Source organism: Coregonus clupeaformis, chromosome 11 (genome assembly GCF_020615455.1).
Source record: "Coregonus clupeaformis isolate EN_2021a chromosome 11, ASM2061545v1, whole genome shotgun sequence".
Lineage (NCBI taxonomy): Eukaryota > Metazoa > Chordata > Actinopteri > Salmoniformes > Salmonidae > Coregonus > Coregonus clupeaformis.
Window position 1 is genome coordinate 30,771,685 of NC_059202.1, and position 16,448 is coordinate 30,788,132.

Below are 16,448 nucleotides of genomic sequence, written 5' to 3' on the forward strand. Positions count from 1 at the left end.
AGTGATTGAAGAGCTGGAAGAGGCGTGCGCTGAAGATAATCAGCATCCCTCCCTTCAAAGGTAGGCTGTTTGGGAGGAGGGGGTGAGGGGGTGAGGCGTTATGAATAGGCTTCTGGTGGAACAGAATGAAAATATGTAAATTCACATTATGTTTGGAATGAAAAATTATAATAGGCCTAGAATAATGGTTGATACGTTTCTGAATGTACGCTATACCTAACATTTTTTCTTATTAATAATATTATATATAGAGTTCTAATATTGAATTATATGGGCTATACTTTATATTGAACATTATTATCTGAGCAAGAATGGTGGGTACTGTAGTATCAGGCTCTGTATTATTTTGCATCTTTTGGTAAGAGACAATCACACTGGAACTGATTTTGTTCACCTTGATGGCTCAGTTGGCACCTGATAGATCAGTGATGATCTTATCAATCAACTCATCAGTGGATCTTGTTTGACATTCTAACGGCGCCACCCCCTGGCTGTGAAATGTTGCACACTACCATGAATATGTCTTCACTTCAATAAATCTGTCTATTTACAACGGCAGATAACCAAAATATGAAATCTAACGTTTTAAAGATCACACCGAACGAGACACCTTTTCAGATTGAACACTGATGGATATGAATTTTAGAATTGAATGTGTTGACTCTAGAAAATAACTACATTTCCCATCATCCTTTGAACGCTCATAAGGCATTGTAGGTAGGTTACCAATGTCCTTGTCCTATCAGACGCACACTGTTTGACTGACTTCACGCAAGGGCTTAGGGATTCGTTTGCTTTGGTTTGAACTTGAATTATATTTATTCTAACAAAATGAGGGCAGCAGGGTTTCTCCGTCGCTCTCTCTCTGTACTGAGGCAAGCAAGATGCTACGCCGACGCGCCTTCAGGCTCTGGCCAGATGTCCTTCACATTTGCTTCCCCAACGCAGGTAAAATAGTCCGGGGAGTTGACAAGGTTTATGTTATGGGCCTATGGTAGCTTCCTAGCTATCTCTCCAATGATATAACGTCACTCTCTTATTAATAAAGACACATTATCCAACCTTACGCATGTAGCTAGCTAGCGACAAATGCCAGTGGCGTAACCACCGCTCAATGGCTAGCTAGTTTAACTTGGTAACGTTAGCAAGTTAGCTTACCTACTTCTGTATGTGGTGCACGTCTTTGTAAATTATGGATATTCTTCAAAGCAGTTTGGCATGCCTAAATTGTTCTATGCAGCAATGTGTCCCCATTCTGTGTTGCCACTTGCTAGCTAGATTGCAATAAATAACCTGCTTGTCAAAGCTAGTTACCACAATGGGTCACAGGCCCTTGCAGTTTCTTATTATTTCACCTTGGGACTAGAAAGGGATTACTGTACTATTAGGTTGTTAGCAAGCATTTCTGATTGAATGACTAAGGTTGGCAAAATTTTCAGGAGTGTGCTGATTGCACCTTTTTAGTCACCCACATAACTAGCTAGCTATTCTGTTAGTTAGTTAGCTAGCTAGGTACAAGTTAGCCTAATAGCTAGCTAGATATCGCTGAAGTGCATCAGACAGTACTAGGCTATTTGATAGATATTTGCTAGTTAGTTGGATAAACAATGTCTTACCTAGTTACATAACTCAAGTCAACATTAAAGTTGAATTGGAGAGAATTCTGTGTTTGCTTTTCAACCGATGTCAGGCAGTAATGGCATATTACATTACATAACATAACTGCGATGTACCTTACCAGAACCTCATTGACAACTAAAATGGAGTAACATAACACCTCAGTAAATATGCATGGACTTCATTCTTGAGGAAAAAATATCTAGTACTGGATGCAGATACTGTATATTTCCACAGATAATATTGAACTTCAATTATGTTAAGAAAATCAATAACAGTCAATGTCCTGTACAGTAATGTATGTGTTTCTCCTTCTCCCAGGTGTACTTCAAGGAGACCAGTGTGAAACAGGTTGACGTGCCCACGCTGACTGGTGCTTTCGGTATCCTCCCCGCCCACGTCCCCACGCTGCAGGTCCTCCGGCCCGGAGTGGTCACTGTGTTCAACGATGACGGCTCCGCAACAAAATTCTTTGGTGAGATTTTTCTTGATGGTTTAGGGATCAGTGGTCTGGTCTGATGACCTGTTAAAGTTATGATTTTAAGCATCAAACATAAAGGGCAAAGAGGAGGCGCATGCGTGTACCGATAGGACGCATGGGGTGTGAGTAGCTCTGTTTTGTACCGACAACTGTGGTTATATGTAGAAACCAGACAACAAAGTTTTAAAGCAAGCCTCTAAACTTGATAAATCAACATATCTCCAAGCAACTGGGAGAGTGTGAGCGATCAGTTTTGTACAACAGCGAACCAATCAGTTTGTAAAATAGTGCAGCAACATGAATCCAACAGACCATTGCCTTCTTCAAAGGAAAGGACAAAGGGCAACTTGGAGACGCAAACAAGAGTAATGAACAGTTAAATGATATCCAGGAAAACATACAGTGGGGAAAAAAAGTATTTAGTCAGCCACCAATTGTGCAAGTTCTCCCACTTAAAAAGATGAGAGGCCTGTAATTTTCATCATAGGTACACGTCAACTATGACAGACAAATTGAGGGGGAAAAAATCCAGAAAATCACATTGTAGGATTTTTTATGAATTTATTTGCAAATTATGGTGGAAAATAAGTATTTGGTCACCTACAAACAAGCAAGATTTCTGGCTCTCACAGACCTGTAACTTCTTCTTTAAGAGGCTCCTCTGTCCTCCACTCGTTACCTGTATTAATGGCACCTGTTTGAACTTGTTATCGGTATAAAAGACACCTGTCCACAACCTCAAACAGTCACACTCCAAACTCCACTATGACCAAGACCAAAGAGCTGTCAAAGGACACCAGAAACAAAATTGTAGACCTGCACCAGGCTGGGAAGACTGAATCTGCAATAGGTAAGCAGCTTGGTTTGAAGAAATCAACTGTGGGAGCAATTATTAGGAAATGGAAGACATACAAGACCACTGATAATCTCCCTCGATCTGGGGCTCCACGCAAGATCTCACCCCGTGGGGTCAAAATGATCACAAGAACAGTGAGCAAAAATCCCAGAACCACACAGGGGGACCTAGTGAATGACCTGCAGAGAGCTGTGACCAAAGTAACAAAGCCTACCATCAGTAACACACTACGCCGCCAGGGACTCAAATCCTGCAGTGCCAGACGTGTCCCCCTGCTTAAGCCAGTACATGTCCAGGCCCGTCTGAAGATTGCTAGAGTGCATTTGGATGATCCAGAAGAGGATTGGGAGAATGTCATATGGTCAGATGAAACCAAAATATAACTTTTTGGTAAAAACTCAACTCGTCGTGTTTGGAGGACAAAGAATGCTGAGTTGCATCCAAAGAACACCATACCTACTGTGAAGCATGGGGGTGGAAACATCATGCTTTGGGGCTGTTTTTCTGCAAAGGGACCAGGACGACTGATCCGTGTAAAGGAAAGAATTAATGGGGCCATGTATCGTGAGATTTTGAGTGAAAACCTCCTTCCATCAGCAAGGGCATTGAAGATGAAACGTGGCTGGGTCTTTCAGCATGACAATGATCACAAACACACCGCCTGGGCAACGAAGGAGTGGCTTCGTAAGAAGCATTTCAAGGTCCTGGAGTGGCCTAGCCAGTCTCCAGATCTCAACCCCATAGAAAATCTTTGGAGGGAGTTGAAAGTCCGTGTTGCCCAGCGACAGCCCCAAAACATCACTGCTCTAGAGGAGATCTGCATGGAGGAATGGGCCAAAATACCAGCAAGTGTGTGAACCTTGTGAAAACTTACAGAAAACGTTTGACCTGTGTCATTGCCAACAAAGGGTATATAACAAAGTATTGAGAAACTTTTGTTATTGACCAAATACTTATTTTCCACCATAATTTGCAAATAAATTCATAAAAAATCCTACAATGTGATTTTCTGGAAAAAAAATTCCCTCATTTTGTCTGTCATAGTTGACGTGTACCTATGATGAAAATTACAGGCCTCTCAACTTTTTAAGTGGGAGAACTTGCACAATTGGTGGCTGACTAAATACTTTTTTCCCCCACTGTATGTGTATATATATATATATATGGTTGAGAGAATGCCAAGAGTGTGCAAAGCTGTCGTCAAGGCAAAGGGTGGCTATTTGAAGAATATACAATTTGTTTTGTTTAACACTTTTTTTGGTTACATGATTCCTAATGTGTTATTTCATAGTTTTGATGTCTTCACTATTATTCTACAATGTAGAAAAAATAAAGAAACCCTTGAATGAGTAGGTGTCCAAACGTTTTACTTGTACTGAGATATATATATATATATATATCAAGTTATTTGTTAGTCATGGATATGTTTTGTGTAATTCTACAAAGTCTTCGAAAAAACGTAGGCCTATAGCTTATTTTTGTTTCCCTTTACAATAAAAACAGTGTAATCCATTTGATCAACTTTATTTGTAGATTCGATTAGTTATAAAGTCCAGTTACAGCTTCATTTGACAAAGTAGGAACGAAAAAGATGATAATTATATAAACAGCCAGGTGAAATTATTTTGTGTTCCTAAACAAAAGCACCAGTGCATGAACAATTGTAAAGGATGAAGTGCATAAATGGCATATTTTAATTTTATCGTACTAATTTTTGCTTATTAGACAGAGCAATGCTGCACGAGTGGTCATGTGCTGAATGCATGGACAGCACGGATATTCTTGGAAAAAGTGACATTTGGAAATAAAGCTACACCTCTCTTAATTATGAATTATTTCACAAAGGTAAGTGTAATAGAAACACCAGAATATGCTCTTTCTGATACTATGTAGAAATCAAAATGTTTCACCTGCATGTGACTCTGAAGGAGGATTTGATAGTGATGATCCTTTCCTGATGCACCCATCTTTTCATGTACAATTTGACAACTGATAGGCCAAATATTGTCACTCATCAGATTATTGTCAATTTAATCTAGTCTATAGGCTAACTCCTATAGTGTGAAATTTAGTTTCAGTATAGTTTAGGTGTAGTTTCGATGGGCCGGCAGGCTGACTGGCATCTTGTTTCCCGTTCATCAAGTTGGAAAGAGTCAAGGATATGTCTTGCATTATTCTAAAGGCCTACTGCAACACATAGCATGTTTTTATTTCCCTTACAATACATTTGATTAGTAATAGTTAAAGTAAATAAAACAGTCCTGTAACAGCTTTTTACAAAGTTAAATGTAAATAGAACGGAATCAACCCGCAAGGCACGCGCTGTCAAATTATTTGCTGGTGATAAATAGGCATAACTCATTACACTATTGTCTTTCTAAATTTAAATAATCCTCTTCACCCTCCTTATCATTCAGTTAGGCCTAATTTAAATTGAATTGTGAAGTAAGGTGCACAATTATCTCCTGTTCATCCATTTGTCATTCATTCAGTGAGGAGCTCGACACATTAGCGCCTAGCTGGGAACCAACAACCTACAGCACATTGTCTTGGCAGATTAAGTTAAGAATAGGTGTGAATAAACAGGGGAAAAGGCTAAAATACTTTGGTGTCAATTCTGACATAAGCAGTGTGAAATACAAACATTTACTAAAAGTCAGGAAAGGTGTACGGCAGGGTTTATTTAACGCTTTGTGAATATTTTTAATTTTTGAAAATCAGACTTCAGTGGCTGTTGGCCTATGGGGGTGTAGTGTTAAGTGGACCACAAAAAATATTAAATACTTAGGATGCTTAATAAGTGACAGCAAACAGCTAGCTAACTACACTTTATCCCATTTACTCAACAACATGAAAGCAAATCTAATTAAATGGAACAATCTTCCCATAAATCTTACAGGTTGAATAAACCTTTTTTTAGAATGGCATGGCTCCCAAAGTTTTTATCTGTTTTCGGTAATACCAATTACCCCACTGAAGACTCTTTAAATTATACTCTGCAATAAGACTTGGGCAAATAAAACTCACAGAAACCCCCCCATAACAAAATCCCCATCAATATCTGTCAGTTTAAGCTAGACTTGTTTATTTGCTTTGGATGCATCTCAATCACCGCATCCGCCAGTGTCGCACTTCCGCATCTGCGGTGAAAAGTAGCAGAGCTAGAGCGGTGTTTGTCAGACCATGACACATCCCGAAAACGTCTGAACAGTTTGACCTAAACTATTATGACCCCTCTATGGAATGATTATGCTCCCACAAACACAATGGTCCTCTACAACCCCCACAAGCATCATGGGACTTGTCTGAAGTCGGTACAGCCGATCTGCCAGACACGTCAAAACCTTGTTTCTTATGATTTATTTTGACTCCTTAATTGCATTTATGTATGTTATTCAATGTGTTTTCTATGGGCTTTAGTAGTAAAGGCCAACATCTATTTTATCAAATAATAAATAAATAAAATGTATACTTAAAGGGGTCCTAAAATTCAGAATCAAATGGCATAATGATCCATAGTAAAACATCTTAAAACGATTCCATATGTTGGCTTTCAAAGGATGGAGCTAAGAACATTAACAACTTCATAGTTATGAACACTAACAATATGGAAGAGAAATTAAACATTCTACAAAAACATCAGTACTTAAAAAACCCTATAGAACAATCCTTGGCTAGCTTTTCAGAGTTCTCTGATAAATTGGCCCACATGGAAAACTTAAAGGCATAGAAACCGTAAAAAACAGTTTTGATGTTTTCAAATACATGCAACTTAAAAGTTTTCACAGTTTCGATCTGAAATCTTTTGGACATTACATTTTAGTCATTTAGCAGACGCTCTTATCCAGAGCGACTTAGTTAGTGAGTGCATACGTTTTCATACTGGCCCCCCATGGGAATCGAATCCACAACCCTGGCGTTGCAAACGCCATGCTCTACCAACTGAGCTACACAGGACATCAGAGCAATGTTGAGGGAATTCTAGTTGAGTCAGAAAATAATACTCATATGATGGGTAAGATGTATACAAAACCTTGCAGAAAGCCTATCCAACTGAATCTTTTTAGAAAAAAATCTAAACTATTGGAACCAAGACACAAAAATAACTGATATTTGCACAAGATGGAGGGAGTGTTGTATGCTTAATCCAGTATAAACTAATGTATTATACGAGACACAATTCACAAATTATACAGCACATCAGTCATGTCTTAAGTGTAAATATGTGACTCTGATTTTAAAGCCTTCAGGTAGTGCTATAAAGTCCAGAAGTTATGGGTGGAGTTATAAAGTCGGCTGTCAGAGGTTTTACAATATAAATGTACTTTTAATCAGTCTCTGTATATTTCAAGACCTGTCATATGAGGGTGGGTTGAGATACCAAATGGGTTGGACCGTACTTTTCTCGTCAATCATTTTGAAACTTTTGCTTAACTGGAAATCAAGTGATCCTCCATCGTTGAGACGGTGGAAGAATCAAATGCCTTTATCTGAATATTGAAAGGGTGTGGGTGACAGAAGGGCAGAGTGGAGCAGTTCGAGGTCATGTGGCATAGTCTTGCAGGGGTGATGTCGTTGACGTTTGTGTGTCTGTGTGTTTATTGTGTAAAATCTAGAGCTCTATCACCACACACAAAAATCTATGATTTGAGACAGGATGCTGCTCAGGATCGCCCAATCGACAAAACCCATAGGCCCTGGGCCCTAACCTTTAGGCACTTGCATAGGCTCAAACTAAAAGGGTTAGAGTTTGATAGGTGTAGCAACATGGATTGAAATTCCACTATTTTTAATCCTTGCACATGCATTCAATGTTGAAATTCTTAAGTGATCGCAATGGTCAGTTCCATATCAATATCTGGCCACTTTAATTTGGACCATACAGCAGGGGTCAGTCCTGTCTCGAATTATGGGGAAGATGATGACCTACATCCTAGACCTGGAGAAATTAACTTTTAGCGTAACACTTTCAAATGTAGGCTACTTCCCCTGGTTTGAAATCCACTACAACAAAATGGCACATTTGTATCAGTGGCTGCACTGAACATTTTTAAAGGGTTTATATGAAACAAGGTCATGGAGAAGGAAATGGACAGTAGTGTAAAAATCAAGATCGGTATGTGGATCCATACCATATATATATATATATATATATATATCCACACTGAGGTTGGAATAATATTGTGAAAATTATAATGCCCCTTTTTTTAGTGTAAGAGCTGTTTGAAAAGACAGGCTGAAATTTCAGCCTGTTTTGGTGGGATGGAGTTTTGGCCTGTCAGGTGATATCACCTAGCGGTAAATTATTTAATAGACCAATAAGAAAGAGTCCCAAACCCCTCTGCCAATAACAGCTCGTTTTCAGTTTTCCCCTCCCCACTCAAACCACTCTGACAGCCCTAGCAAAATGATTGCTTAAGATTTGTTCTTTGCTAAGAAGCTAATTTTGTTTTTTGACCATTTTTAATTGAAGCAATCAGTAAGTTGATATTGAGAACAGCTGCATTGGACCTCTTTTAACATGGAACATCCAGCAGGGGTCAGTCCTGTCTTGAATTGTGGGGATGACTGCATATTAGACCTGGAGAAATCTAACTTTTAGAGTAACTTTCAAATTGTAGGCTACTTCTCTGGATTGAAATCAGCTAAAACAAAATTGTGACTGAACTTGAAGAGACATGCTGTTGCAGTCCGTGCATGAAGGCAGTGCATTTATTTAATTTCAATAGAGTAAGTTGTCTATATGGGGCTGTATGATGGGTGGGTGGCTGAATGGAATAGGTTGATATACTCACAGATGCTGTCTGTTTTTCAGTGAGCAGCGGGTCAATCACAGTGAACGCAGACTCCTCGGTGCAGCTGCTGGCTGAGGAGGCTTTCCCCCTGGACCAGCTTGATGTGGCTGTAAGTACCCATCACCCACTCATATAGACCTATTCATTATCTCTATGGCAATGGGTGGGCAACTCTTGTCCTGCAGGCCACATGGTGGGCAGTCTTCCAGCCCACCACATAACACCTGATTCTAGTAATCAACTAATCATAGTTGTCTAGTTGTACTGCGATTAGGTTAACCTGGGATGTATTCATTACGGGGATCGTTTACCATTTTAAGAACCAAATGGAAGAAAACGAAACTGGGAGGCACCTACCTGAATTTCTCCAATAGGAACTCTCGTTTGCATTTTCCGTTTGGAGTAAACGGTTTCTGTTACAAAAGGTTTTGCGACAGACAAAATATTTTGCTACCGCATCGACGGAATGATTACACCCCTGGGGCGTATTCATTACGCCAATTCTGTTGCAAACCTTTTCTTAAATGGAAGCAAACTAAACTGGGCGGGACCTACCTGAATTTGTCCAATATAATCTCTTGTTCCGTTTTTCAACTGGTTGGCTAATGGTTACACTCCTGGTGTGTGTGAGAGCTGGGCAGGAAGAAGGGCCGCAGAGGGATGCCTTACAACGTTTCCCATGCCAATGGGGGCAGAATGCTCTGGTTCAATGATTTTTAAGGGCAATCACTAGTTGCTCTTCATCAGAGAAATAACAATTGCATGAGCATTTCCCATCCTCTACATTAGGATGACTTTATTCTCTGAAAAGCTAGGCTAGAGAGGTGTGATTGGCAGCATCATTCAGCCCATGCACAGCCAGTCAGTCATTGATTGAAACACAACGATAGCCCTTTGCTCAATCCCAGTGCCCTTTATAAAGATGTTAACTGTGTGCAACTCTGCTCAGTCAGACCTTTGCAAAACTATATGGCTAAACGAAACCTTCCATGAAATGACCAAATCCCTTACTCAACAGAATTCCGCACTGCATTGGCTCAAATGTGTCAGTCAAAATATATTTGTGTGTGAAATGATGCTCTTTACTATTCACAGCCCCATCAGCCGACTAAACTCATTCATTGTAGAGTTGCTCTTCCTCCCTCCCTCTCTCTCTTTCTCTCTGACCCTGTCCAAGAAGGGCTCCATAGAAATATGACTTTTTCCCCTCTGTGAGATAACAATGCACAGGAGATACCTTGCTGTTAATAAGGCAGGAAAGGTCAGTCACTGTTGAGTTCTAGCAGATGTGCCAAGTCCCCACTGGGAGACCTTTAACTCCCAGCTATGTTTGGCATTTGTAAGCTGTAATCGCTAATGTGACAAATGGCCCTTTCACAGGAAAGAGGCAACGTGAATTTGCTATGCTAGTCTCTCTCTTCCAGGCCTGCCAACATGCACTTAATTTGAGGTTAAAGTACGCTGGTACGAAAAACGACCCTAAAATTGTCTTCTAGTTCGCACATTGTGGTTTTTGACCCAACCGTCTGAAGTTGGAGCTGAGCCAATTGGAGGACTTGGGCGAGGAGAAAAAATCTCTAGCTTTACGCACCTGCCGCCCCCCTAGTCTTAGTACTGTTTTGCTCCACTTTGTCCGTTGATACTACTGTGAGGAAAATAGGTAGGGAAAATATACGATGAGCCTTCTGCAAAATACATTTTCCAAATGTGGATGTTAGTCAAGCTCATAACCCCTTATTTCGTACATGGCTCCTTCGCTAAGGCGTCATTACGACGAAAGTAGTTAGTTACAGCATTAAGTCAACTAAGCGAGAACACTTTCTTGCTCGCACATGCTTTGATCTCATCAACGGTATTAGGCGCGAGCGCATTGGCGAGCAAGGAAATGTGTGGTGTTGCGATATTTCAGTGTGCGTGGATGGCAGAGAGCTGTTATGCTAATACCATCCTTCACAAAAGGTAATGTTGAACTGTTTTAAAAACTAGTAGGCCTATGTTAATTAATCCGTTCTTGATCTGTCCTCATGATATACAGTACCAGTCAAAAGTTTGGACACCTACTCATTCAAGGGTTTTTCTTTATTTTTACTATTTTCTACATTGTAGAATCATAGTGAAGACATTCAAAACTATGGAATCATGTAATAACCAAAAAACTGTTAAACAAATCACAATATATTTGAGATTCTTCAAAGTAACCACCCTTTGCGTTGATGACAGCTTTGCACACGCTTGGCATTCTCTCAACCAGCTTCACCTGGAATGCTTTTTCAATAGTCTTGAAGGAGTTCCCACATGCTTAGCACTTGTTGGCTGCTTTTCCTTCACTCTGCGGTCCAAACCATCTCAATTGGGTTGAGGTTGGGTGATTGTGGAGGTCAGGTCATCTGATGCAGCACTACATCTCTCCTTGGTCAAATAGCCCTTACACAGCCTGGAGGTGTGTTTTGGGTCGTTGTCCTGTTGAAAAACAAATGATAGTCCCACTAACCGCAAACCAGATGGGATGACGTCTCGCTGCAGAATGCTGTGGTAGCCATGCTGGTTACGTGTGCCTTGAATTCTAAATAAATCAGTGTCACCAGCAAAGTACCATCACACCACCACCTCCATGTTTCACGGTGGGAACCACACATGCGGAGATCATCCGTTCACCTACTCTGCGTCTCACAAAGACACGGCGGTTGGAACAACAAATGTCAAATTTGGACTAATCAGACCAAAGGACAGATTTCCAATGGTCTAATGTCCATTACTCGTGTTTCTTGGCCCAAGCAGGTCTCTTCTTATTATTGGTGACCTTTTAATAGTGGTTTCTTTGCAGCAATTGACCATGAAGGCCTGATTCACAGTCTCCTCTGAACAGTTGATGTTGAGATGTGTATGTTACTTGAACTCTGAAGCATTTATTTGGGCTGCAATCTGAGGTGCAGTTAACTCTAATGAATTTATCCTCTGCAGCAGAGGTAACTCTGGGTCTTCCTTTCCTGTGGCGGTCCTCATGAGAGACAGTAACAACATAGTGCTTGATGGTTTTTGCGACTGCACTTGAAGAAACTTTAAAAGTTCTTAATGTTCCGCATTGACGGACATTCATGTCTTAAAGTAATGGACTGTCGTTTCTCGTTGCTTATTTGAGCTGTTCTTGCCATAATATGGACTTGGTCTTTTACCAAATAGGGCTATCTTCTGTATACCCCCCCCCACCTTGTCACAACACAACTGATTGGCTCAAACGCATTAAGAATGAAATACATTCCACAAATTAACTTTTTAAGAAGGCACACCTGTTAATTGAAATGCATTCCAGGTGACTACCTATTGAAGCTGGTTGAGAGAATGCCAAGAGTGTGCAAAACTGTCATCAAGGCAAAGGGTGGCTATTTGAAGAATCTCCAATATAAACTATATTTTGATTTGTGTAACACTTTTTTTGGTTACTACATGATTCCATATGTGTTATTTCATAGTTTTGATGTCTTCACTATTATACAATGTAAAAAAAATAGTACAAATAAAGAAATACCCTTGAATGAGTAGGTGTTCTAAAACGTTTGACCGGTAGTGTATATATGGAGGTATTTTAATGGCTAAAATAAGGGGTTAAATACATGTCAAAATAAATAAAAATAGTGTCCTGATCTTTATCTCTCAGATATAGGACAGAAACTTAAGAACAAACTTCCTTTTTATAAATTTTTGGACTATCTGTTTATCCATGTATGAAGCTGCCCCCCCCACCCCACCCCCACCCCCTCTTTTATGCTGCATAGTCACTTTAACTCTACATGTACATATTACCTCAATTACATTTTTTTTCTTTTTTTTACATTTATATCATTTAGCTTTTTTTTGGGGGGGGGGTAGAAGGATTACTTTATCCTATCCCAGGTATTCCTTAAAGAGGTGGGGTTTCAAGGCTGAGTGGGAACTGTGCTTCCGCAGAGGTAGGGGGGCCAGCAGGCCAGAGGTGGATGAACGCAATGCCCTCGTTTGGGTGTAGGGACTGATCAGAGCCTGAAGGTACGGAGGTGCCGTTCACCTCACAGCTCCGTAGGCACGGAGGTGCCGTTCCCCTCACAGCTCCGTAGGCAAGCACCATGGTCTTGTAGCAGATGCGAGCTTCAACTGGAAGCCAGTGGAGTGTGCGGAGGAGCGGGGTGACGTGAGAGAACTTGGGAAGGTTGAACACCAGACGGGCTGCGGCATTCTGGATGAGTTGTAGGGGTTTAATGGCACAGGCAGGGAGCCCAGCCAACAGTGAGTTGCAGTAATCCAGACGGGAGATGACAAGTGCCTGGATTAGGACCTGTGCCGCTTCCTGTGTAAGTTAGGGTCGTACTCTGCGAATGTTGTAGAGCATGAACCTACAGTATCGGGTCACCGCCTTGATGTTAGCGGAGAACGACAGGGTGTTGTCCAGGGTCACGCCAAGGCTCTTTGCACTCTGGGAGGAGGACACAACGGAGTTGTCAACCGTGATGGCAAGATCATGGAACGGGCAGTCCTTCCCCGGGAGGAAGAGCAGCTCCGTCTTGCCGAGGTTCAGCTTGAGGTGGTGATCCGTCATCCACACTGATATGTCTGCCAGACATGCAGAGATGCGATTCGCCACCTGGTTATCAGAAGGGGGAAAGGAGAAGATTAGTTGTGTGTCGTCTGCGTAGCAATGATAGGAGAGGCCATGTGAGGATATGACAGAGCCAAGTGACTTGGTGTATAGCGAGAATAGGAGAGGGCCTAGAACTGAGCCCTGGGGGACACAAGTGGTGAGAGCACGTGGTGCGGAGACAGATTCTCGCCACGCCACTTGGTAGGAGCGACCGGTCAGGTAGGACGCAATCCAAGAGTGAGCCGCGCCGGAGATGCCAAGCTCGGAGAGGGTGGAGAGGAGGATCTAATGGTTCACAGTATCAAAGGCAGCAGACAGGTCTAGAAGGACAAGAGGAGAGAGAGTTAGCTTTAGCAGTGCGGAGAGCCTCCGTGACACAGAGAAGAGCAGTCTTAGTTGAATGACCAGTCTTGAAACCTGACTGGTTTGGATCAAGAAGGTCATTCTGAAAGAGATAGCAAGAGAGTTGGCTAAAGACGGCACGCTCAAGAGTTTTGGAGAGAAAAGAGAGAAGCGATACTGGTCTGTAGTTGTTGACATCAGAGGGATCGAGTGTTGGTTTTTTGAGAAGGGGTGCAACTCTCGCTCTAATGAAGACGGAAGGGACATAGCCAGCGGTCAATTACCTCGACTAACCGGTGCCCCCGCACATTGACTCTGTACCGGTACCCCCTGTATATAGCCTCCCTACTGTTATTTTATTTTACTGCTGCTCTTTAATTATTTGCTATTTTTATTTTTTACTTATCTATTTTTTTCTTAACTGCATTGTTGGTTAAGGGCTTGTAAGTAATATTTTCATTGTAAGGTCTACACCTGTTGTATTCGGCGCATGAGGCAAATTTGATTTGATTTTAATTTCATTCAGGATCAAACCCATTTGAAATGAATTGGTTTGCCTGGCAGAAGCATAAAGAACAATAGGCGGTCCTTTTTTTGTACAATGTTTTTTGCTCAAAGATCCATCCGTACAGGATTGGTTTATGCAGCTTTAGCATCGCTGAAGCAGTGTTTCCCCTGACCATGCTTACTGGGGCCTGCCGCCTAGCTCTGACCCCTGTCTAAGGCTGCGTTAACACATGCAGCCCAGTTATCTTTTGCCCAATTATTGACAAAATAGTTTAATTGATTGGTCAAAAGAGCAATGGGGGAACTACATATCATAATTGGGTTGCCTGTGTAAACGCAGCCCAAAAACTATTAGCCTTAATTGGTTATTCAGTTGAATGTAAGAAATACAGACTGTTAGTACTGTGCTAGCATATTTAGTATGCATGATGTCCAACACTTTACTTCATAGTATGGTTATTGGGAAATGGTTATTGTGTTTAAGTGTATCTGACATCTCTCTGGTTTCTAGGCTGCCAAGGCCAACTTGGAGAAGGCCCAGTCTGAAATGGCGTCTGCGTCTGACGAGGCTGTCAGGGCAGAGGTCCAGATCAACATAGATGCCAACGAGGCCATCGTCAAAGCCCTGGAGTAGGCCGCGGGACTGGTCTCTGTGGTACGTATTGCAGCCATGTACCTCTGTGAGGAGGAAGAAGTGTGTAGCATATGAGCTTCACATTCGACCTAGACGCTGTTGGAAAAGCTTTAGAATGCATCCAATCCTTGCTCATATCTTCCTTGAAGCTATCACTGTGTATTTTAAAGGCTTACACTTGCCGAGCTAATCAGCTACCAGCAATTTTTTACGAAAGGAGACAACACATTGACTTAACGGGTGATGATGAGTTCAACATTTCCCAAGTTTATGCACATTTCAGCCAATCGGCGGAGGGCAGATCTTGTTGGCATGCTTTGACATTGCTAACAGAATTGCCATCATGCATTCTGTTTAAAGGAGAGATCTCCATGACTTGATCACTGATCTTGCGCATGTGAGTTCAGAGCCTGTTTCAGCATGGGCAGTGCCATTGAGTACTTTCACCTTTTTGAAGTAGGCAACTGGGTGGGACCATAGAGAATGATAGAGGCCTCTGGTGGCCAAAAGGCTGTATTGGCATGGGTAGCACCATTGAAGGGTTCCATCCTTTTAATGTAGTCAACTGGGTTGGACTTTCAACTTCATTGGCTGATCTCTTCTGGTGACCCGGTTGGAGTCATGTCCAACCGGGTCATCAGGAGGGATCAGCCAATCGTGAAGAAGAAAATAAATTACTTAAAAATGGAGATGGCCTTAATGGCGCAGCCCATGCTGTCACAGACACTATAATGGCACAGATACAAAGATGAGTCCTCTATCTATCTCTATGGGTTGGCCTTCCTATTTGTTAAGGAAGGATCACATAATTCCGTCCAGGTCATCAGGAGGGATCAGCCAATTAATTATACTTGTGAACCAACATTCCATAACATTCCAGTAAATCGCCAACCTTGGCTTTATACCTGTACAAACAACACACTCAAGGTGGCAGTATGCACCCTTTCTGATTGTTTACCAACTCATTGATGTAGTAGAAGAAAATGTACTACTTTAAAATGGGGATGGCCTCATGGTGCTGCCCATGCTCTCACAGACTCCATAATCGGACAGATGCAATGTTGCGTCCTGTAACTCTCTGTAGTTCAGTAAGTATTCGAACAGGGTCTTTAGCACACCCCATTGTTATTTGTAAGACTGTTTTTATTTCTGGATCACTGTGTACTTACCGTAATTATATTTTCTCCTTTGTTCCAGGTAGCATGTCGTGTTGGTATAATGGAAATAAAAATTCTCCAACTCTGTTTCCTGGCCCAGTCAAGTCAGTAACCGCAAGATCTCATGCTTGCTTTGTACAGTGGAATTAAATTACCAATAAATGTATTTAGATTTACCTGCCAGTAATTTTCTGTCTTGTTCCTTTTTTGTAGGATTCAATGAGTGACATTGTGTGCTCAATCTTGTAAGGGAAAAGTGACCAAACATAGATTTATTCTGTGTACAATGTGTTTTTCCCTGTATTTTGTGGTTGCTTAATGCAGTTCTACTTTCCGCCACTCGGTGACAGTGTGTCTTCGTAAACCATGGTAGACCAGTCACAGCAAGTAGCAAACTGAGCTAAGTCTGTTCCTTTGTGGCGAGACAAGCCCTTTAACCAAGGGTAG

General features: G+C 41.5%; 1 protein-coding gene across 2 annotated transcripts; it reads left to right on the forward strand.

Moving 5' to 3' along the window:
• The first annotated feature begins 692 nt into the window (after nucleotides 1–692).
• On the forward strand, nucleotides 693–16,177 carry LOC121576762 (ATP synthase subunit delta, mitochondrial). 2 transcript variants are annotated; one of them, XM_041890195.1, is made up of 5 exons: nucleotides 693–948; nucleotides 1,939–2,092; nucleotides 8,770–8,858; nucleotides 14,722–14,865; nucleotides 16,046–16,177. In XM_041890195.1, exons 1-4 carry the CDS (start codon nucleotides 832–834, stop codon nucleotides 14,842–14,844), a joined length of 483 nt encoding a protein of 160 aa, XP_041746129.1. In that variant the 5' UTR covers nucleotides 693–831; the 3' UTR covers nucleotides 14,845–14,865; nucleotides 16,046–16,177. The 2 variants fall into 2 exon arrangements, with proteins under 2 accessions (XP_041746129.1, XP_041746128.1); XM_041890194.2 differs by having other exon boundaries at nucleotides 694–948; nucleotides 16,042–16,177.
• The last annotated feature ends 271 nt before the right edge of the window (nucleotides 16,178–16,448 follow it).